This window comes from Rhyacophila brunnea, unplaced genomic scaffold, assembly GCF_057557595.1.
Source record: "Rhyacophila brunnea isolate RB1 unplaced genomic scaffold, BYU_Rbru_1.0 scaffold_9, whole genome shotgun sequence".
Lineage (NCBI taxonomy): Eukaryota > Metazoa > Arthropoda > Insecta > Trichoptera > Rhyacophilidae > Rhyacophila > Rhyacophila brunnea.
In genome coordinates, this window is record NW_028233361.1 from 9,445,347 (window position 1) to 9,469,822 (window position 24,476).

Below are 24,476 nucleotides of genomic sequence, written 5' to 3' on the forward strand. Positions count from 1 at the left end.
GATTCGACTAACTTAAACGATCAAAAAAAAAATTGTACTTGATAGAAATACTGAATAAATATAGAATACTGAAATGTCATTTTAACATTTCATGTTGATTTCCATAATAACGCACGTTTATATTAATAATTTAGTTGCTAGTACCCTAGACCCCTAGCAACCATTAATCGTGTTTTACTTTTTACGGATTTCTTCCGAAATAAGTTTTCATACAAAACAGAAGTAACAGAAAATAAATTCAATTCTACTTAAAGATAAGAATGCATTGGCATCGTGTTTGTTCTGATATATTCTAAAAGTTTAAAATGTCTAACTAGTTGGGAAATTAGTTAAAAATCGATTGCAAGATTTGTACTGGATAAACAACCACCGGACAAACAAGAATACGACCGAATAAAAACGTTGTAAAAATAAAAATAAAATCATGCTTATATCTTTATAAGTATAGAATATTATTTCAAAATATTCAAGAAATTCACTTCACTAATTATTTATTGATTACCTACGAATGTCTTTTAGGGGAATGTAATACTATTAGAAACAAAATGTAATATCATAATATAAAGGATGCAATTTAGTACAATTAACGTAATAAATTGCTTCAATTTTTAAAAAACGTAGGTATATTTATTTAAAATCAAAAGAAAAAATAATGTAATTGAAATATTTGCTTGCAATGAAATAACAACTGTTAAAGTATTGGTTGAAAGCCTTTACACAATATAAAATATTGTAGTTTATCTAGGTGGTTGAAAATTAAAATGTGTTTAACTTGAAATTCTTTTATTTATATCGAATCGATGGCATGGTAATAACAACACGTTTTATTTTTTTTATAAAACCAATGTTTTTAAATTAGGTAAGTATTTTTTTAAAAAAATCTGCGATATCTTAGAAACCTTTATTTCTTTTAAATAAACATAATTATTGTTAAAAACAATTCTCTTGATTAGGTGCTTTCTTTTTTAAGATTATTTTTATTAATGACATGTATTTTAATAAATTGTGTCGATTTTTAATTGATCATTATTTGTTTATTTTTTAAAATATTTTTTAATATCAAACATCTACCTTTGACATAATCACATCGCCGATCTACGTTAGAAAACCTGGCAGGTTTATTTTGTGTTAATGGATTTTTAACACGGTCATTATATTTTCATATAAAGATAGACATAACGTAATAAACCTGCGCGTAATAAATGTGTGTAAATTATTGGGAGGCTGCATTGATATTCTTTCTCAGTTGCTGTACATTTCGTACAATTTTAATTAATAAATATTTCTTTCTTTAAAATTCTTTCTTTAAGCAACTGTCAAAATTCATTTCGAATTTAAATATGGCTAATACAAAATATAAAGTGAAACAATGACAGTTTTGAACACAAGCTGTACAGTAAATACGGTCAGAGCCAAAATAGAGTATAATATTATGCTTCATCACTTTGCACTTCGACTAGGATGAAAATGATCTAATATATTATTCTAAAAATATTTTTTTAAATACGTATATTATCTATTTATTTACTTATTACTACATATTATATTCATATAACTGAATATCATTTGATCTAATTTTTATGCGAGATAATCACGCAAATAGGCGTATCAGTGTAGTAAAATGTGCAAAAAAGTGCAAAGTTATAAAACTTGAAACAATATTTAATACTTAATACTTGATGTAAACGTATCTATAATAATATTATGTTTAACTTTTAATATGTACGTACATTTTTTTATTTCTCCACGGAGCTCATTTGTTGAACGTTGCTCTAGATTAAAATACATGGTTATTGCGTGTAATTGTATAGATATGGTGAAACAACTTATTTCTTCAATTGTGCAAGAATTAAAATAGGGTAAATTAACTTTATCAACCTACCTCCACCCTTTGCCACTGATCTACTACGTAATAGGTAATAAGGATTTAACTTAAAACGATGTGTTAATTTTCTTATATAAACGTGAATAATTAACTCTATTCATTGTCAGTGTGCATTTACCATTGTTGAGTGCGCAAAGTGCATGAAGATGCTGAAAGACAAAACCCTGGTCGCAAAAAACGAATCAATGGAATAGTAGACAACTCAAATCGATTATAATTTTAATTAAAACTTCATCAAGTACCCTTGGTCAATAGTATAGATTTTCTAAATTGAAATTACCCATAATATGTCAATTGTATTTTTTCTAGTATTGTGTGATTATTTTATTCTTTCTTCTACCTACCTGTTTACTTATACTAACTATCTGTTTATGTAGTCATTTTAATTTCTCTTTCTACAATCCTTTCTGTGTCCGCCTGTTATTAGGACCATCACTTATTCGTTTATTTTGTAACTTCTGGCACCTGTACACATGCATGGATTTACTTGCACCAATAGTGTTTATTTTAAACTATCGCGATAATAACTGTTTCCACGTAAAATTGCTGACTGTCTGGCCATTCTCATTCTATGAAAGTAAGCGACACGCAATGTTGTCATTTCATTGTACTATTTGGCAGGTTATGAAAATCGGTTAACCTCAAAATGAGTTTCTGCGCGGTGTAGTTTTTTGCTGGCAGGTTCACTACTATCGTTGTAGTGCGCAGGCGCAGATATTATTACACGGTCCTGTTTGGAAAATTCGGAAGCATCTGAACTTTTTTGATTCATGCATCCAATCTTGCAATTTGCACGATAACACGTGTTTACACGTCCATTTTTTGTTATGGCTGCTATAATAAATAATGTCAGCAGTAAATCCATGCACATGTAAAGGGGTATTATTATTATAACCCCAGTAAATTACATGCTTGGTCACAGCCATGACCTATTTTGGGTGAAAGCTGTTTCCTCGTGTCAGGCACACCAGGCGCCAATAGCGAGGGCTGTGTGGCTGATCAATGCACTCCATAGAGATGTAGATATTTTTAGCGATGCATTCTGTTTTTAAAATTCTATTTTATTGTTTAATTTTTTTCTCTATTTTGTTTTTCTCTAGTTAATTTACTTGTACTTTTTATTCTAATTTGCCATGTGGTCAACGTGTCTTTTTTAAATAAATAAATAATATAATCATTAATATTGTATATTTCTATGATCGCCGTTGGTTGACTATAAATAAATAAAATAAAACATTAAATATCTCTTAATTCCGTCATTTATTTACCTATTACACCCCAACTAACTGTGACATTGCCGCTAGTAAGACATAATATATCACCCTTGACTAACTACACACGGTCAACTCTGTCTACAATGCTTTCAATTTAACCTTCAACCATGCATAGCTTTGTCAATTCGTCCTCCTTGCGTGGCTGCAGAGAAGGCCCGCCGAGGTGTGCTTAATCCGAGCCACGCCGACCGTAAATGTGTACACGCCTCAATAAAGAGCCCCCCCTCGCGCAAAGCCTCCACGCAGCTTTGTAGGGCATCGCGACGCTGGACGACGTCATGTTCTCGGTCACGTCAGCGGAAGCGGATACAGAGATTACAAACAATGCACTCGCTATACACTTTACAGCGAGACAGTGTGTATAGTTTAAGTTTTAATCAAAGCTTAAAGTACAATAAACAGTTCATGGATAAAAATACAAACCCTTCAATTACATAATATAAATATTATGTATATAAACATCCGGTAAAAAACTACATAAATCGTGAAATTCATTTTTAGTTTTAGCATTGATTCAATTTATACTAATAATACAAATAAAGCGTGTTATGACGAAAAATAATTTTTAATTGATAATAAATGAATGTATTAATACAAAAAAATGTAATTGACAGAAAAACAAGGTTTTACGAAAAGTATATAATAATATAGGTAATAATTTTTAAATTAATGGATTTTTAATGCGATGGATGTGCATGTTTATTAGAACAAAGTCTATCAATTGCAGCTAATTCAAAAAATCCCGTTTGGCAAAAGTAGGATGTTACGGATCGCAGCATTGCTTGCATTGCTTTGCTTGACAAAGTATTATAATCTGCACTTCGATTCAACCAAAATTTTATTATGCTAAGGTTTCTTAATATGGCTTGATAATTCTATCATTTTCAAATTCACCATCTTGTTTGCGCCTCCTTTTGCACTAGTCTGCGCCTCCCAGTTTGGAAATCGCCGCTTATACCGATTAACAATTATTATTATTTTTAATTACGTCCAATTTGCAAAATTCTAGTGTTTGAACTCTTTTGTTTCCTGTCACAAAAACCCTTTATTGGAAAAATGTTCTTTTTTTAAATCATGTTGCTACGCACACAAAGATAATTGCATATTATCATTCAAGTAGATATCCGTAATTTTTTCACTACTTCGATTCTACGTGAGCGATTATGTATCGCCCATTTCGATTCTACATGGGCGATACATAATTGCCCAATTTGTTTGTACTTTTAAATGCCTTGTAAACCCGTTCCTGAAAATACTGGCAATCTATCTATCAAAATGTGTTGGGGTTTGGTCGAGATCCCTCTTTCCTTCATACCAAATGGTGATTTTCCATTAGTCGTAAGATAGTAAACTCCTCTCACTGATTGATCGCAATCTTTTCCCATAAAGACGCGCGATTTATTTTTGCAGGCACCACTCGTAAACTTATCCCACGAAGCACACTTGACAGCAAGAAATGCATCCCCTGAATTTAATGATTCGACATACAATTGCCAAGCTCTACCATGACTGCATGCTGGGTTCAGACAACCAGGTTGGCTTTTCCCTCCATTAGGAAAAAAGTCAACGTGTCCGAGCGGTTCAACAAGTCCAAGCAATTCGTCATTAGAATGAATTATATCGACAAAGTCAGCATCAGTATATTTAAGCTTGAAGTCAGATTCTTCATTGAAGAAGCACGGTCCTGCAGGATCAAGACCGGTTATTCTGCCGATGGTTTTACCGGAGAATTTCTTGAAAGATTTACCGGTAAAACCAGCAATATGCGCACCAAGACTGTGACCCACAATGTCGATTTTGCTACAGTCTACTCCGCCTTTAGATAACTTAGCCAAAATTCTTCCAAGCTCATTACCAATAGCTCTAACAGAACTGCTGGACTTTAAGTAAAAATTTACAATCAATTGTATGTTTTTTGTTTTCAAAAATTATATTTTTCTGTATTAAATTGTACTTAAGTATATTTATTTATGTTATTTTTTTGTTATTATTATTATTATAATTGTTATATTTTTTCTATATTCTCTTCTTCTCTCTTGTGAGGGTAATGTTTGACTTATAATGTAAATCTCATGTTGTGTACGTCTTGAATTTAGATTTGTTATGTCCACAATGTTTTGTGTTCTTAAATAAATAGATGAGTATGTTATTATTTCACTTTCGTTATGTTAGATTTCGTCATTTTAGATGTGGTTTTTTTATAGTTTTTCTTCTAACGAGAAATCTAACAGGATCAGAACCTATGAATTCCTTATCATCATCGTCAATAAAACTAAAAATTTAATTCATTCAAAAAAATATTCAAATAGGTTAAATATTAGTTTACTATCTTTTATCGTGCTGACTGTCAATCCATGGTAAAAATGCATTGTATTAATAATTGAATAAATCACAATATTTAGTACCAATTCCGCTTTCTTAAGGGGGGACATGCTCAGCGTACGTCAAAATGGAGCTTTTATGCTATTTTCAAAGGATGATCCTAGACATTCCTTCAACTTTGTAGATAATCTATTTACATAATTTTGAAGCCTTATTATCCTTTATATTTATTTTAAACATTTGATGATTGCATAAAGTATTTTTATTACATAAAATACTATTTTTTTAAACCTCTCGATCTAATGTTTTAGAATATAGTCATATTTCAGTACGTCCATGTGAAGTGGTGTTAAGATTTTTTTATGTTTATTAATTTTTAAAAGCATTTATAGAACCATTAGTAAAATTTATGTCGACATTATTATAATGAAATATTTACAATAAAAAAATATAATGATAATCTCTGTGATCTAAAATTTGACAAGAATTAGGCATTTTATTATTTAAAAAATGGGCAATATTTACACATTTAATAATAAGGCTTTAAAATTATGTAAACAGATTATATACAACGTTTAAGGAATGGCCAGGATCATGCTTTGAAAATAGCATAAAATCACTATTTTGACGTTCGCTGCGCATGTGGGCCGTTAATATTATTCTAAACCGGCTTCGTCCGCTTTAAAATTATATGGAATTAGTACTGACTAAAAGGCACACTGATTACTAAAATTGATTTGACTCGTTTATTTTATTATTCATTTAATTCAAATAATATATCTTTTAAATATTTATAGTTATTGAATTATTCTATTATTTATTCAAATTTTAGATTAACTTTGTGTAACAGTGGAATCAAGAAAACATGTCAAGTATAGTTTTTTTGGTTTTTTAGCCTTTTTTGAATACAAAATTACATAGATAATAAGTCCATGGTAGAAGTAAATAAAGATGTACTAGAACTGGAGCTAAATATAAAAATCTTCAAGACACTTGGAATATAGAAGAAGGGGGCCATTATCTGTTTTTTACTGTCTCAAACACCTCATACCTACCAAACTGATAATTATTTTGACAAATTTAAATAAAAATAGATTTTATAAATCAAATAATTCTTAAAAATATATCGGACTCTATTTAACTAACATCATAAAGTGATAGCTACACCTAAAGACGATACTTCAGTGAAACGGCAAATAATTTTCAACTATAGGCGCGACGAAATTTTGGACTCACTGGCAATCGGAGAGCGAACGTCGAGGTGTGAATACGTCAATTTGTTTCGTGATGGCGACGGGGGTATTAATTCTTAAATCGTGTAAAGATGACTAAAAACGTTAACCATTTACTTGAAAAAGAAAACGTGTCAATGAATATATTATTATTGTTACTTATAGAATAATAAACAGAACATTAAATGGACGCATGTTGGATTTATATGACAAATTATATTTCGTTCGGCAGGCGTCGTTTGCACAATGGCATCGCGTAGTCACGATCGTTTTAAACCGTGCCGCAGCTGAAGTATAGCCTTAAGTAATTTTAACTTTAAAAAAAATCAAAATATAATTAAAATGTTTGATTTTCACCACATTGTCCTGAATCCTATAACACCGGCGCTGATTGTCTTCAATGGGTTCAAAAACCGGTACCTTTTCGGTATCTATAAAGTACTGAAATCCTAGTTCCGAATTACCGGTACCTATTGCTAAATTCCAAAGTATTTACGGATTTGTTAAAAAGTAAGAGTTATGAACGTTTTTACATCGTTAATAGCATGCAGTATGTTGGTTAATGACACAACATTATTACCACACGGTATTATAATAAATTGGTTTAAACTGCATATTTACATGTTGGCATCATAAATTCTCATTATTTAAATGGAAGCTATCAACATTCATAAAAGGTGAAAATTTACCACATTGAAAATATGTGTGCAGTTTGTCCGGGTTATAAAATTCTCGTGCGAAAATTTTAACGGCAACTGTTAAACTTATATCATTAATTTTAATAAAAAAAATAATTACAAGATAAAAAGAACTTTTTACATACAACGTTTTTAAATTTTCTGTTGAATCATATAATCTTGACTTGCTAGCTTAAACGATCAAAAAACTTTGTACTTGATAGAATTAATAATACTGAAATGTCATTTTGATTTCCATAGTGACCCACGTATATTAATAATTTAGTTGCGAGGACCATCCGCTTAGCAACCAAAAATCGTGTCAAAATAACTTTTCATACAAAACAGAATTAACTGAACATGAATTCAATTCTACTTAAAGATGGCTAAAAGTATTACAACAATGCATTGGCATCGTGTTCTGATATATTCTAAAAGTTTCAAATGTCTAGTTAGTCGGAAAGTAAGTTAAAAATCGATTGCAAGATTTATACTGGATAAACAACCACTGGACAAATAAGAATACGACCTAATAAAAACGTTGTAAGAAATACGGCTATTTTGATCAAAATATAAATATTTTGAAACATTTATGTGAACATGAACAGTTAAATAATTAATAAATATTCAGAAGTGATTAAAAATCACAAAAAGTTTGCTTTAAAGTATTGTAGAATTAATAGCGGTAATCGTACGTTACTATTTTTGATTGTGGTTAGGCCAATTATGGTGGCCGTAATTCCTTATTTTCCTACCTACCTCAAATCCATATGTATTATTATCGCAAAACAAGGTGACCAGCAGTCACGGGTCACGAGTTTACCGTAATTGAGTTACATTCAGTCACTTCAAGACAGTGGACGAGCCTAGGTTTGTTAAAGCTAAGCCGTCGTTAACCACAGAGTGACTCAACCAAAACGCATCTGTTCGACCTTCGTTGCGCTAAATCTGATACGGTTTGAGCGAACTTCGTATCTATCATCCATCCTGAACTTGTCATCATCATTTATCCCAAAACCCAAGTGAAACCGAGAGAGTGACATTACAAACCGTCCGTTTACCAGTGCGTGAGTGCATGAACACTAAACCAGCTCTAGCGCGCGCCAGCCCTCTCAACATAAAAAATCAATGTCTGGAATCCTGTTTAACCCCTCCCCCTCCCTCGAAGATCCGTAATCCACAAGCATATTCAAATGACAGTTCACTTCAAAAAGCACAACCAGCTTGCTTATAACTTTATTTGGTTCTTTACTGATTTTTTATAAACTTAGAAATTAATTCACTGGTATATAAATAATTAGCAATTGTCTACATTATTCACAATAAATTATAAAAATAATCGGTGAGAAATTTATTTGATGGATGGGCTACCTCAGGGGTCGGCAAACCACGGCTCGCGAGCCACATGCGGCTCTTCGGGTATCGGCGTGTGGCTCTTTGCCAAATTCCCAATTCCCAATTTTTACAAAAACTTTTGCAAAATTCACATTTTTTTTTATCATGGATTTGTACACTTATTGTATTATTTATAATGACATTATCGCGAGACTAATTTTTCCTCCGTGATGGTTGAAGCAAAAAAGTACGATTGTTGTTGTTTGGGTACGAGCACTTTTGAAATACAATTTTATCGGTGGATTTAACAACCAAAGAGTTATGAAGCTACAAATTTGTAGGTCTTGCCGCCAAAATTGAGGATTTGGAGAGAGAAAAATGCAATTTAATTTCACAACACAAGTGGAGCGCTCTAAAACATCGACATAAGGTAGATACTACGATTTTTAATACATGGAATAGCTTTCCCAACTCATATTTGAATCTACATAATATGTATGTGAACAATCATTTTCAAACATGAACAATATAAATAGCATTTAGAGAAGCTAAATAACTGATGAGAATTTGGAGTCGCGCCTGAAATTAAAAACTACAAGTTACATACCAAACATACAGAAACTCTCCAAAGAAATGCAAGGAAGGTAGGTCATTGTTCACATTAGTTTTAAGGAATGCGGGAAAATTGTATGTAATTCATATTCTGTAAAAATTATATCTATAATTTCAATAATAAAAACATATATTTACGTTAGTTTTATTCGGTAAATATTCTTCGCTTAATAAATAAACACTTATAAAATGTAATTAATTCATTTAAACAAATCATATTTATAAACATATACGTATGGCTCTCGATTTTTTTAACCGTTGTGCCACTCATATTTGGCTCCTTTGGTCCAAAAGTTTGCCGACCCCTGGGCTACCTCTATCAGAAGGGCTACGTCTAACATGATGGTATGATTTTAACTCCACATCACACATTTTCATGCATCTAATTGTAATTATATTTAATTATAACAAAATTACTAAAAAAAATACTTTTAAACCAAATTTATTTACTAGTTGTTAGCCTGTTCCGAGTGATTCCTTGATTCTACTGGTTTATCGCGTAAATTTAATACTATAGAATCGTTATTAAAATACTTGGTCTACTAGTTTTTGGTGGAATAGCAATTTCGTCAGTAGAGTGAATCTGGCTTTTGTGTAATGACCACAATCAATTTAAAAATTAAAAACAAAAATCATCGGCTTCAACCCATCAACATTTCGGTCAATAGCTGAGCATGCTACTAATTGCACCGTTGAGTCAGTGGTAAATGTGAAAATTTTAGAGAACATAAAAATACACGACAAAATAGATAAGGTGGTTTGCTTTGATTACTCTTCGGCCGGCCAACCGAGTAAATTGCTCAACGTTCACGCAGCTTTGAAATTTTCAAAAATAAATAAGCAAAACAAAAATCTAAAAGTTAAATAAAATGTATAATGTGTTCGAATCATCAAAGACGAACCATTATAATGTACATAATAATGTCATAAAAAGAGAACTTTACGTACAGTTGCCATACATTATTGAAAACAATCTTGAAGATTATGAATTTGAGGAAAAAAATACAAGTTGCACTTCTGTCATGTGTCGCAGCGAGACTTATCTTGTGTGAAAATAATTGCGGCTTACCTTCGGTGGAACAATGAGGTACGTCTCGACTTTGTGATCACAAAGATATCCTTCGCGGGATCCTCCGTCACCAGGTTCTACTGCGAATCTGTCTCCAAGCTGCATGAGGGTTGCTTTTGTGATGTGAACTCTCCTGAAAAAAATACATACAATTACATAAATATTTTTCAATGCACTATGATGCCTTAAAATCTTGTTTAATCAGCATTATGAAAATATAAATATATTATCTGCTTTGCTAAATTAAAAGGGTGTTGTTGAGAATTTACACAGTACATTTTTCATCTTATTGACTCTTTTTGGCAATCTTTTGATATGACAAATAAGACATTTTAAATAATGTAACCCATTAATAACTCGTTTTTGAAAAAATATCTTTAGCACAATTTTTCATAGCACCTTATTCGTTGTACATATATATTATTTTTTACGACACTACAACCGGCAACGAGCCCTAATGACAATAGTGCAGTGAGTTTAGTTATCTATAAACCCATATCAAGCCATATATTCTGCTTCACACGTAAATATGGGGTAATTCCATTGGGTAAGCTAGTAGTTTCCAAACTTTATGTTAAATCAGTGAATGCATTAGTAGTCCTTGCATTGATTTATTCACTATTTTTTAAAATTTCAACCAAATAGACAAGTTTAACAACAAAATTATCGTTCCTAAACAAATTTGCCTCAAATTTCAACAGTATGATTTGACCCTTTTATTTCAGTTTTCACGAGATAGCCAGCGCGCTTCAAAATAGTATGAATATAAGTGAGGTATTATAAAATTAGTTTCCATATTTTCAGACAGGTTTGTAAACAACCTTTTATAGGACTGTTTTTTTTTGTGGTTTATAACTAGCGGCCGTTTTATAAACTATGCATTTGCAAACTGCAAACCTGTGGCTACATTAATTGTGTTGAACTTTTCACGCCTCCCTTTGGAACACTCCACGCCTCCCCAGGTAGGCGCGACTTACAGTTTAGAAATCGTTGGGGTAGACCATGTTTCAAAAATATAAGATACATTGTTATCCAAGAGTCTCTTCTTCGATGAGAAAAATAAGAAGGGTTGGCAGACTCCGAGTGCGGTGGTCAGACTGTATAAAAAGATTCACAGCATCCATGTTGCATTGAAGGGGGTTGCACAAGACAGAAAGGATTACAGACGTTTCCCATAAGCGGCCAATGTCCATATTAAGCTTATTACTGATTATAATAACAATATATAGTTTGGCCAAGACTGCGGGCATGTTTTAGGCTTGGTATAGTTAAACTGTGACGAGTAATTCAAAGCTCATACAGACCGATTCAAAAGTTTTTCGTAGACCACGGCCGGGTCAACTTGATCAAGTGCCGCGCACCAGGTAACCCAACAAATAATACTGCGCGAGCGATAGTGCAACCAGATCATGGAGCTTGCCTCAACAGCAATAAGATTAGTGCCTGGCATCCCAACATAACCCCCCCCCCCCGCATCCATATCCACCATGACAATCATTGCATCAAAATCAATTACAGTCCAATATAAAAAGCGCAACTAGTATAATATAAATATAAACTCTTGAGCTGAGTGAATATTGCTTCATTTATAAAGATATTACATTAGTATATTTTTAGTTTACAAACAAAATTTCCATATTTTGTACGATACAGTATTACAGCGTGCTTATTAAACATATTTATAAATTCATATTATCATAACAACCAAGGTTGCTTAAAGTATTTTAAAAGCTTTGTAGCTCAAGCAACCGACATATTCGCACAAAACTTTACGTGCATATTACTTGTAAAAGGTTTACGCTATGCATAATTTCACCAATGTCGCCATTTTCATTAAATTTCAAAGCCACTGTCGTTTTAGATTGGCTATTTTGCACAGCCCATAGATGGTTCATAACTTTTAATGATATTCTTATAGCCCGCATTCCCCCCCTACCACAAAGGATAAAATATAAATGCCACATGCCTCAATATTCAATTATTAGAATCACTTATTCAATTTAATACACCCTGACTTTATTAATTATTTGCTAGTGCCCGCCTCCGTTACCTTTACTCTGATCACGATCGAAAGAGATAAATGCGTTTCCTCTTTCACCTGATTTAGATATAGGTATAAATCAGTGGCGAAGGCTCCATAGTAGGCGATTATTTAAAGCCTACCTTCTAAGAAAAATAGTTCTTCAAGTTAATAATTTAATTTAAAATAAATAAATACACTGGAAAATCCAAGCCAATTGAAAGTCATCTATCGTCAGAATTTAGAAGTTTTATTTTATTTAGTAAAGTTTATAACCATAACTAGCGCCGTCTGGATTCAACTATATTATGAATTAATTCGATCCCTTCTTCAGATCTGTTTTGTATGACTTCAGTCGCATGGCGCCGATCACTGTCCGGCTTTTTATTCCGAAATCATAGGTTGTTTAGTTAGCGCTTACATCCGTTAGAGCACATTTATTCAAAATAATTATTAATAAGAAGATAATTTAAAAAAATATTTCTATGGGATTCAATCACATATAAATATTGATTGTTGTTAAAAATATAAAATAATTTATCTCTCAATATTTATTTATCAGTTATTAATACCTAAGTCTGTATTAAAAATATAGAAGTATTTTAAAATGTCTAGTTTTACGGGTTAAATTATGAATTGTTATGGAACACATTATACACAACAACGTATATTTTTCGTTTTCTGTGGTAACTCCACAGTCTACCTCTTTACAAAAGTCACCCTTCGCCACTGGTATAAATAGTAGATGAGGTAAATGTAGCACCTGCTAGATTTCGTTCAATCTTCTCCCCCCCGCTCCTCCCGCCGCATTAATAATGAATTTAAAAATACAAAATGCCCCCTCCCCAATCATTTTTTTTGTGTGCGCTTTTGAACCCATATCATGTTCTACAAAGATATTTTTTCAATAAATATGCATCAAGGCAATAATAATTATGTTCTTCCAAAATCATTTCTGTCGTAAAATATTACAATTTGTTTCGAACTATGTGCCCTAAAAATGAGAAAGTGTATCGCAGTCATATCGATGGGAGTGTATCATAAATTTTGATGTCCAACACCATGACAATCTACCCATTTATCTTGTTGGCTTTCCAGGACAAAACGTCCTTAAAATAGGGCATCCCGCAGAATATTACAAATATTATATCTCTTATTTTCAATTAAATTATGGTAATTTCATGAGCCATCTTTGAATGAGTATCAGTAGATATTTACTACATTCTCCCAGTTCAGTATAAATTTAAGCAAAACTGGGTAAATAATCTTATTAAAATTCAAGTTATATATTCCACACAAAGTTATCATCCGCTTTCCCACTTTATAAAAATGAATATTTAAAAACAAAAACTGAAGTTTGCGTTTGCATAAGAATAAAACTGTTCGGCTAAGTAAATTTTCGCCTCGCCTGAGAAATCCGTTCTTTGGTCTAGATCCTTTTGAAAGTTAAATATAAAAGAAGACGTCCTTTTTTATTCCCGCGGGAATATAATTAAGGCGACAGTTTGAATTGCGAATGCAGTTTGTGAATGCGCATTTTTCAACGGCGCGTCTCACTGCGGCCCGACGCCATACTACTGCACATTACGATCTCTACTCTAATAAAAATAATATCGTCAAATTTCTAGAAGTACACTTTTCAAGACGAGGGTAAAAAAAATTACTGATGTGAGGCATATATACAGTTTTTTCGCCTGGTAATGTCCCGGGAGCAGATACCTTAGACTGAGGTTGCCACGCTCTACGTGAGCTTTGACTTATTTTAAAGATTTACTCTAAAGTAAAGTGTCGGGGAGAGAATGGCACATGGCAATTACATAAAAGAAAATGAATTTAGTTTAAGTATAACAATAAACGAAGCTAGCAAAACGGATGGCAAAAAATATTTGAAGAAATCTTCACGCCCGCAGTAAGACGCCGCAAATTTTCTAAATGCAATAAAATTGGCCTAGGTCATAAGTCAAAAAGGTCGGACGGTCCGATGGGCCCAACAGCTGGTTGAAGTGACTTGAGCAGCTCTTCCCTTTCCGTACACATTTTAGGATATTCCCAGAGGAGGTAGTTTGCATCCTGTATTTCTTCGCCACATGGACATGTCGAACGGGTAACAAGTCCAAGCTCAAAGAGCCTGCCAGCGAAACCACCATGTCCAGTCAAGTTTTGACTGGTGTAATGATCCGGAGTCAAAGCGGTTATCTCCATTGATGAGGGTATTATAACAGATACCTTTTATTTGATATAAAAATTATATTCTTCTTTTATTATCAGCATTATTTATAACGGTTGGGCCAAATATGGTGCCCGTTATTCCTTAATTCCCCACCTACCTCACGTCCTTATTTATTATTCTCACAAGATCACGCAACCAGTAATTACAGGTCATGAGACGACCGCGATTGCGAATAATATTCAGTTAGCTCAAGATAACGGGTGCGTGTAGACCTCTTACCGCTAAACCACCGTTTATTGATTAATTGAATTGTACAGACTGATTCAAAAGTTAGCTCGAGTGACATCAAGAAAGCGGTCGTGTGCGGGCTTGATATACTTAGCCGTCGTTAACCATAGTGTGACTCAAAACGCATATGTTTGAGTATTTGACCTTGAGCGAACGTCGCGTCTATGATCCGTTCTGAACTTTTCATCATCATTCATCTTATAAACACAAGTGAAACCGTGAGAGTGACATTCTGAACCGTCCGTTTAACAGTGCGTGAATGCGTGAACACCGAACCACCTTCAGCACGCGCCAGCCCTCTCAACATAAAAGGTCAGTGTCTGGCATCCTGTGTAACCCCCTCCCCTAGATCCGTAATCCACCAGTATCTTTTAAATTACAGTCCACTGCAAAAGTGCCACCATAATAATAACAATATGAACTTCACATTGTTATATGTTATTCATTTATGAATAAATTCACCTTGTCGATAAAAGGATAATTTAATAAGTAAAAGACAAATTACAGGGCGCTTAAAGTCAACGCAGGTTTTGCTTGCTTGATTCTAAATGGATCCAATTTAAATCAAGCAAGAACCACGACAGCTTGTGTCAATTTACTGCAAATTTCAGCTCTACGTATCTATTACTTTGGCCTAAACCCTGTGAATAAAATACATTCTTAAGCTTTCAGTATAAGCTTTTTTAATTCAACACACTGATAAACATACCACATTACCATGATATTCAGAAACATGTAGTTGCTTTCTAGCCATGTCTTTGTTATTATTGACCGGTTCCAATATTGCTCTCCACCACCTTCGCTAAATAAAGCTCTGCTTGACCTTCCGCTATCATTGAGTTCGGCTCAATATAATATCTAGCTCGCCTAGTTCAATACATTAGACTAGCTTGACCTCTGAAAATGGTTATGCTATATTCGGTCACCATATCAGAGTTACGTAAGGTGAAATAGAAACATGATAAGACTCGCCGTACCAATTATACTATACCCGCATTGTCAACTTTGAATAAGCCAAATCAAATTTTTAACGTAATTACCACCCATGATTTCTCTATATATAAAAAAAGAATGAATAAATCTACTTCTTAAGTAGATGATGTATCAATTTATTCAAAACTGAATTCATTGCAACTACTATATAGTGTAAACTGTTGCGTTGTCATGGAAACAGCACATGACATTTTTGCCTTTTATCATCGCGAGGGATGGTTACGTGGTCGCAACCATGATCTATTATAGGTCGGAACCGTTTCCTCGTGTCAAGCCTGTCAGGTACCATTAGCGAGGGGTGCAAGACTAGTCAATCTCCGCTTTCTAGAGACATAGACATTTTCAGTGACGTGCTATGTTTTTTGAGATTTTATTTTTCTGTATAAAATTGTCCTTACTCTATTTTTGTGAGGGTAATATTTGTTTTAATGTAAATCTCATGTTGTGAACGTCTTGAATTTAGATTTGTTACGTCTACAATGTTTTGTTTTCTTAAATAAATATATATCTTTTCTTGGCCAAAAACTGTATTTTTTACCACGTTTTTATTAGCTCGTATTCTTGTTTGTCCAGTACTAATTTTTTTGTGTGTGTCCAGTACATTTTCTTTCTTGTTTGTCCAAGATTTGTATTGGGCGATTGAAGATTTTTAACTGACTTCCCGACTAGCTAGACATTTGAAACTTTTAGAATATATCAGAACACGACGACAATGCATTCTTTTAATACTTTTGGCCATCTTTAAGCAGATGATTCAGTTAATTCTGTTTTGTATGGAAAGTTATTATTGTTGGTTGCTAAGGGGGTCCTGGCAACAAAATTTTTAATATACACGTTCGTTACTATGGAAATCAATATGAAATGTAAAAATGGTATTTCGGTATTCTATATTTATTCAGTATTTCTATCAAGTACAATAAAAAGTTTTTATTAATAGGTACATAGAATTGTCAAGTTTATTTGATTCAACAGAAAATTTAAAAACGTGGTACCTATATAAAAAGTTCTTTTTTTCTTGTAATATTTATTATTTCTTTGGTCAGATAAAGCAATTATTAATTGTCATACACTCAAGTAATTTCCAATCGCAAGATACTTATTGGTTGACAAAATATTTGTCTCTTTAAAAAATTCTAATGGCTTTGATTACGGTGATATCAGTTTGCCTCTCTGGGTCCAATTTTTTGAAGTTTTTCAGTTTTAAAGTAGTTGAACGAAAACTAATGACGATAATTCTTAATTACAGAGAAGCGTTATCGGTATTTTAGTTGAAACATTTAAGCTCTGGGTTCCACGATTTTCTACCAGCGAAATTTTAATTGCCTTAATAACTTTCCTACATTCCGTTTGTGAGAATTTTCATTCCGTGATAATTTCAGGTTAATTTTACGAGATGTGCATAACACTGTCAAACATTTACGCTTGGATTAAGTATTTAAACATGTGTGGAGTTTGAAATGCCACATTAGCTACAATCCACGTGCATTTGAGAGTAGCGTAAAGGCCATGTTCCATTGGCAGACGCACAGACCCAACCCAATCCAACGATCGACGCCAACCGTCGTCGCTAGCTATTTGCAATTACACGCAACGATTCAATCTCATTGGTCCTTGATTTGATTGGTTAAAATAATACTAGTGTTGTTATTATTAAAAATATAGGTTGAGTGAAAACTAGATATTTCTTAGATTGGTGGCTACACTAAACGCATTCCCGCGCAATTTTACGTCAACAAAACTGAGCTGTCAGCTGTCAAACCTAGCGAGCATCAGATCTGTTAAAATTTATGCGGCCGTTTGACATTTATAGAAAGTTTGTATACTTATTGTTAATTTACATCATGAATAACTGGGCGAGCTTGAATCTCCAAACCAATTGAGTAATTCGAATATCGAAATCGAATAATCCAAAGACTAATTTATTGTAGCGAGTATGGCTATATTTCAACTGGCTCAGGCGGTCAGGCCTCGCCGTAAACGAAAACACTGGGTCAAAAGTTGGCTAACTGAAGAACAGCGTGATCGCCATTGAATATAGCGGATTTTTTTACGTTCCACGCTATATCTTTGGCGTGTATTTATTCGACGAGGACTGTGTCCTCGGTGATACTCCATATATATTTTTTAAGTTTTCGCTATCTTGTAGTTGTTCAGTTGAAATCGACCAGGGGCTCTATGTTAGAACTTGCGAGTGCAAGCTTCCCGGTCGAGATGACGTCATATGACATCATTATGACGTACTACCGGAGTGATAATAGCATTCGAGAAAATAGCGAGTGGTCAGACAGCGGCGCTATTCATTGTCACCATACACATATAGGTGTATCATAATAAAATTTTCTATGGTTATTCTGTGCGCGGTCGGCATGCCTCGAGCGTGACGTCACAATTACGTCATCTCGTCTGGTGCCACACGAGACGAGAGTTAGGAAATCGCGGTGCAGTAGAATGAAATGAACGACCGTTTGCATGACTCAGGCGCATATTCGGCTATTTTCGTACTCTTTCGGAAATCTTCGCTTGATAATGAAAGGATCGCACGACGGATAATAGAAAATTTTCCACTTTCGACCCGATCGCTCACGATCCTTGAAAACCATAGAGAATAGAGTTTGACAGTCGTGGCAGACGATCGGGCCAGACGCAATCTGCCAATGGAATATGGGCTTTAGGCGTTTTACTGTGAAAATAAAGTATTATATTCATGTCCGCTGTGCCGTAATACTTGTACGTAGCACACTCAACCTAGCAAGAAAAATCGTCCGCTTTTGAATAATTCTAACACATCTATCTATTCCAAGAATTCTCTCACAAAATATAACTACCATTTTCCGAATAGTATCAAATACTAAACTAGATAGATGCAATACAATATTTAGTGTGCAATAACTATGGCACACGTCAATAATAAAATAATGAATCAATGTCAAGTCCTGCAAAGCTGCTCTATATTATTATATGAGATATGAAGATTTGAATCAATATTCTATATAATTGTATGAGACTATTAAAATTTATACCAATAGATACTCAAATAATTCTTCTTCTTTCGATCATGTCCGATCCTTATAGGATCATATGGGCCTCCACGGAGTGGAGGTTTGTATTAACAGATTTTATTTTTACGATAAATGGATGTCAGCCACTTGCTCAGCCTATTAGATCCATACTCTGACTCATACACAAATTGAAAAACAATATGTGTACTTACCAGACCCAGGATTCGAACCTGGGACCCTCGACACTATAGACCGGAGCTTAAGCCACGCGTCCATCGTGGGTGTGAATGTCAAATAATATCGCATGTTTAATGGACTACGTTAAACTTAATAATATGTTAATATGACTTTTAATCTAGAATTAATCTAATCAAGCATAAGAATATTTATAGTCATTTAAAATTAAGTTGTCTATATTTTGTCTAAGACATTTATGACGAAATCGTAGTTTTAATATTTATTTTTAAAAACATCGATTTTTATAAAAATATAAATGTATATAACTTGAAATCCTTTTTATTTATATGAAATCTTATTTAGATATGGTCCCAATATTGAAGCTCGATTTGATATAAATAAAAAAGATTTCAAGTTATACACGTTTATATTTTTATTTTACTTTTTTTTTAAAGAAATATAAAAAATATTAAAACTATGAATTAGTCAAAAATCTCTTAGACAAAACATAGAAAACTTAAAAATAAATATGACCATAAAATATAATATGTAACAATAAGATGGGATTCTTTGACAAATTCACATAACACACAACACAATTTTACAATAATTGAGCCCTCAAGAAGTGAAGTAGTCCAAGTAAAAAAATGGTGAAACTTTCTTATTGAAGGTTTTAGTTTAATGAACTTTTTACATCATTTTTTATATGGAGCTGTATTCATTTTTTATATTAAATGGAAGTTTATTACATAAAGTTATATATATTATAGAAAAAAGTATTTATGGATAATATTGATTGTAATAAGATAATAAAAGGGGTGAGCTTACTTCACCTTCACTTATTAATGTCACTTGGCTTACTTTAGCCTACGTTAGTCGTGTTCACCTCTAACTTGCAAAACAAACTTGGGAAACTTGCATGAATGCATAGAAGTGAACACAGCTAACAAGCATGTTACCATAGCAACATGCGTGTTAGCTGTGTTCACTTCTATAGGATAACAACACGTTAACCAGTTGGTGAGAACGGTGAAGTCAGCTAATGACTTGGCTCACTTCGCCATTTGACAATATAATACGATAGCTCAATGATTTTTTTTAAACATTAAAACACTATTTTAGTATATATTTACTTAGCTCACTTCACTTTTATGATAATTTATGGCATGTAGAATACCATAACGCACCTAACTCATTTGTTTCAAAAATGTCGGTTGGCTCACTCGACTTCTCTTTGGCTCAATTGTAAGTTTATTTTTGATTTAAAATAAAAAATATTTTTCTTTTTAATGTTTTCAGATACATATTTATTAAATAATACAGTTGAAATTTTAATTTATCAAAACAATGTCTCAAATTCCAAGCTTCGTATTTTTTCCGCTAGGTGCCTCTGCTAGATAGAGGTATCGCCTTTACAGCAATTCGATTCAACTTGTGACCTATTTAAATAATTGGTCATCTAATTCAACTCCTCTTTAATATACTGGAAGAGAAATGAATTACTAAAGACCTACAACGAGATGGTTAGACTATTTAGAATGAAATGCAGCGTCCTTAAGGTTTTTTTTTTTTTTTTTTTAATTTTTGGTAAGTTGAATCGTATCCGGAAATTTGTACGTAAACAGTTCACCGCACGACACTTATTCGTGCGCCGCAGTACGTGAAACATGAGTTCGTGTAACATTTAATCAAATGACGAGTTCTTCGTTGAACATTTCACCGTGTAGTATATTTGTACGTATACTACAACATGTGGCAAATTTTATGAGATGTCTTTACTAGGTTAGGTAAGGGTTATTTTAATTGGAACAGTACTATTTGCAAACTATCGCCGCATTTTGTAAGATTCGTACAAATGTATTCCACGGTGAAATGTTCAACGAAGAACTCGTCATTTGATAAAATGTTATACGAACTCATGTTTCACTTACTGCGGCGCACGAATAAGTGTCCCACGATGAACTGCATACGTACAACTTACATGTAACCAAGTTGAATAGGGTGTTACTTGTAGGTGACAAATAATATAATATTACCGATGATAATTTTGGTCATTGGTTACTCACCCAGCGATTCCTCCAGACTCCATGTGATTGGCGAGGGTGACGTCATCGCTCCAGACGTCGAACTGCCACTTCCGCAACCCGAGGACACCGCACAGAACGTTTCCGGTGTGAATTCCGATGCGCATGTCCACGTTGAAACCGGTCGCCTCGCGCACGAATCTAACCACAAGAGAAAACATCATTTAATAAAAAATAAAATGATTATCTTATTCAATTGAATCTCCTCAGTGGGCAGTTGTCAAATAAAAATGTCATGAAACCAGCATTTTGTTTTCCACCTAACACTACATGTTCTCTTGGGGTGCTCTGTACCAATCTCCTCTCTAATTTTAATGCTGAAAAAAAAACAACAAATATGCACTGTTAAAAAATCATAACATAGGTACGTAATTGCCATAGAGTTTCTAAATGAATTGAAATTTCTAGATGCAATCATTCATATCTATAATTATATATATTGATAAAAATAGTGTGTACAGTTTTTTTAAATTCATAAATTTCATTTAGATTTTTAACTCGATGGAATTGTGTGTGGAAATCAATTTTTAAAAAATAATCATATTAATAAAATGCTGATTTGTAGTATTTATATTATGTGTTTTTACAGTTTTCCGACAATTTTGTTATTAGCATAATATTTTCTGGAGCCATAATAATAATTTTGACCACATTAAAAACCTCTAAAATATAATTACTTATATATGGTTCAATTTTACAACAGTACAATATTAATAATATAAACTTTCATAACATAAGTTTTGAATATATGATTAGGTACTAATTTTGGTTATTCCATTATCAAGACAATAAGACAGGGCTCGAAATGGACTGGAGCGCCGTTTCAGTTTTCCGAATTCCCAAAACTATCGCTCCGTCTCGTGGAAAAAATATTTTACCATAATATGAGCTAGATAGGCCAAATAACAAAAAATCGAAGACATTATTTTTATAAAATACATATAAATATTTTCGTAAAATTATCAAGCGCTTTGGTTCGTCAAATTTTCCATTTCGAGCGCTGTAACAAAAATATTAATGTTGGCCTGTCCTTGCTTATACATTTTACTTATATTATATTTTAGTCAACTCCTTATGTAAAGAAACTTTGTAAAGATTGTTTATTTATTGCAGACTCGATAATAGTGTTTAAACTTAAATATTTTTTTTATCAAATTCAATATTATTAAAATTGTACTGTTCTACCATACCTATGTGTTACACACAATCAATTTTAATCTACTTTGACCGGGGAAAACTGAATTTGAACATTTTTCCATATACAAAGAACTTTTATAATACTTATGTAGACAATTCACTTTTTTCGTTACATTATAGTTGCTGTGCACACTGTGGAGATATGAAATTGTGTATCATGTTTATGTTTTTGAAAGTTGGTGTTCGCTCATATGGTAACCGGATAAAACAGAACATGACAAAACAGAACATGACAAAACAGAACAGTGATAAAACAGATCATGACAAAGCAGTAAATGACAAAACAGAACAGTGAAAAAAATGAAACATTAATTTTTGTGGAATCTATTTAGGTTAGGTTAGGTCATTATTTCGTTGTATCTAGTCACCCAATCATTTTAAACATATTGTATTGATTTAGATGAGATATCCTAAGCTTGCCGGCAACACTATATATACTGTATGGCAACACTGTATATAATTTGATTTGTAATATATAATAATTGAAAATCTGTGCTATTAAAAATCTATCAACATAATAGAGATAGGACAATTTAAATTTTATATTTATATTTTTCCTGAAAGGTCATATTTATATTTATCGTTGTTCTGTTTTGTCATGGAACCGCTCATATGTAGATATATACATTACTTGCTAATTACTACAACTATTTATTTAAATTACCCTTAGTATGACGGTATTTATTTAGGTAGACTGTAAATAATCGCCAAATAAGCTTTGTCACTGCTACACCACTGACAGCGACAGGGAACTCAGAAATAATGGGAACTGAAATACACAACGGGTAAGGCGATAGCAGGTCACCGACTCGAGTTAGGATGAATCCGGGTTAAACTTACACACGTGTCTAGAATACGTTTAACGTCGAATACTGAAAACTGCTCTTGGTTTATGCATTTACGCTCATTTAATGTTGGTGTATTACACACACTATTGCACGTCCATAATGCGTGCTTCATTTTCGTAGGACACTCACACATTCAAAAGCCTGCTTCACCATGCGGCGTATTGAATATAGCATATTGGTATTCTATTTATTATCTGTTCTGTGGACACCAAGCTTTAAAGTTGCGTCATTTTATGTATAATCCAAGCATATTAAAAGAGAATGTCACACTCGTTAATGATTATTTTCACTATAATAAAATACTTGTGGACTAATAAGCAATTTATTATTATACGCACGGCCACAGTTAAACGTGTCCGCTGCCCGGATCTCAGCCCAACCTCCCATTCCGTATTTCCAATGGAAATATGAAAGATATCAGAGCAAACTTGAAATAATTATTTAATTTTTTTAATATTATTTTCTGAATTATAACGTAAAGCCACTTAAAATATCGATATTTGGTGTGGGCGATTAACTGAGGAAGGAAAATTCTGCCTCAGGCAACTTTTTTACTGTCCATAAAAGAAACTTATGACACGAACTATTTTTTTTCATGGAATGCCGTAACCATATATTATTATGACTCTCATTTTATGGCGCCCTCTGTCGTGCAAAGAGTTATATTTTGCATAAACGTTGTATTATTACGCCATGAAGCTAATCCATACTATTGAGACTTTGAAAGAATACTTTTCTGTATTTTTTTCAATTTGCCGTATTGTGTCCGTCCTTTGGGACTGTATATAAAATTACATCATATCATAACATTTCATTTATGTAATAAAATCAATAGAAAATAATTATTTTCGGACTTTTGCCACCCCCTGAATTCTGCAACATAGGAGTTTCGCACCTCTAATATCACACCACCGCTTGGCGCGTCTCTAAGTATTTAATACGTTACTTATAATATACTAAGTATAATATATTATATAAATGTTATTATGTTGATATTATAATGAATGATTTTATTAAACAAAAAAACAATCTTTAATTATTAAATATGGACAGGATATTATAGGTAATCTACACTAGAAAATAATCTCAGGATACAAAATGAAAGCCTAATATAATGGACGTCAAATAATTGTTTCTCATTTTAAACGCTGACTGTTGTTTTTCTTCGTTAAGACGTCTAAAATTTCCAAAGAATCCTTTTAATGACCTGCTTCTATATATTTTTTTCTTTTCAACCCCCTTAAAACGAAATCCGTATTTTCCTTTAATTATCAACGAAGGGATGTTTTTTATA

At 32.8% G+C, this 24,476-nt stretch overlaps 2 protein-coding genes across 2 annotated transcripts in view; both read right to left on the reverse strand.

Moving 5' to 3' along the window:
* LOC147063233 (adenylate cyclase type 2-like) overlaps window positions 1–24,476 on the reverse strand; it is a 485,865-nt gene that overhangs the window by 35,206 nt on the left and 426,183 nt on the right. Inside the window, 2 exon segments of the mRNA XM_085959766.1 lie at window positions 10,407–10,539; window positions 21,120–21,278. Of these exon segments, the coding sequence (XP_085815892.1) occupies window positions 10,407–10,539; window positions 21,120–21,278 (292 nt within the window).
* Window positions 4,383–5,060, reverse strand: LOC147063236 (lipase member I-like; the record flags this gene model as incomplete). Its single annotated transcript, XM_085959981.1, has 1 exon — window positions 4,383–5,060. A coding segment is annotated over one exon (678 nt), but the record flags the coding sequence as incomplete, so codon positions are not given.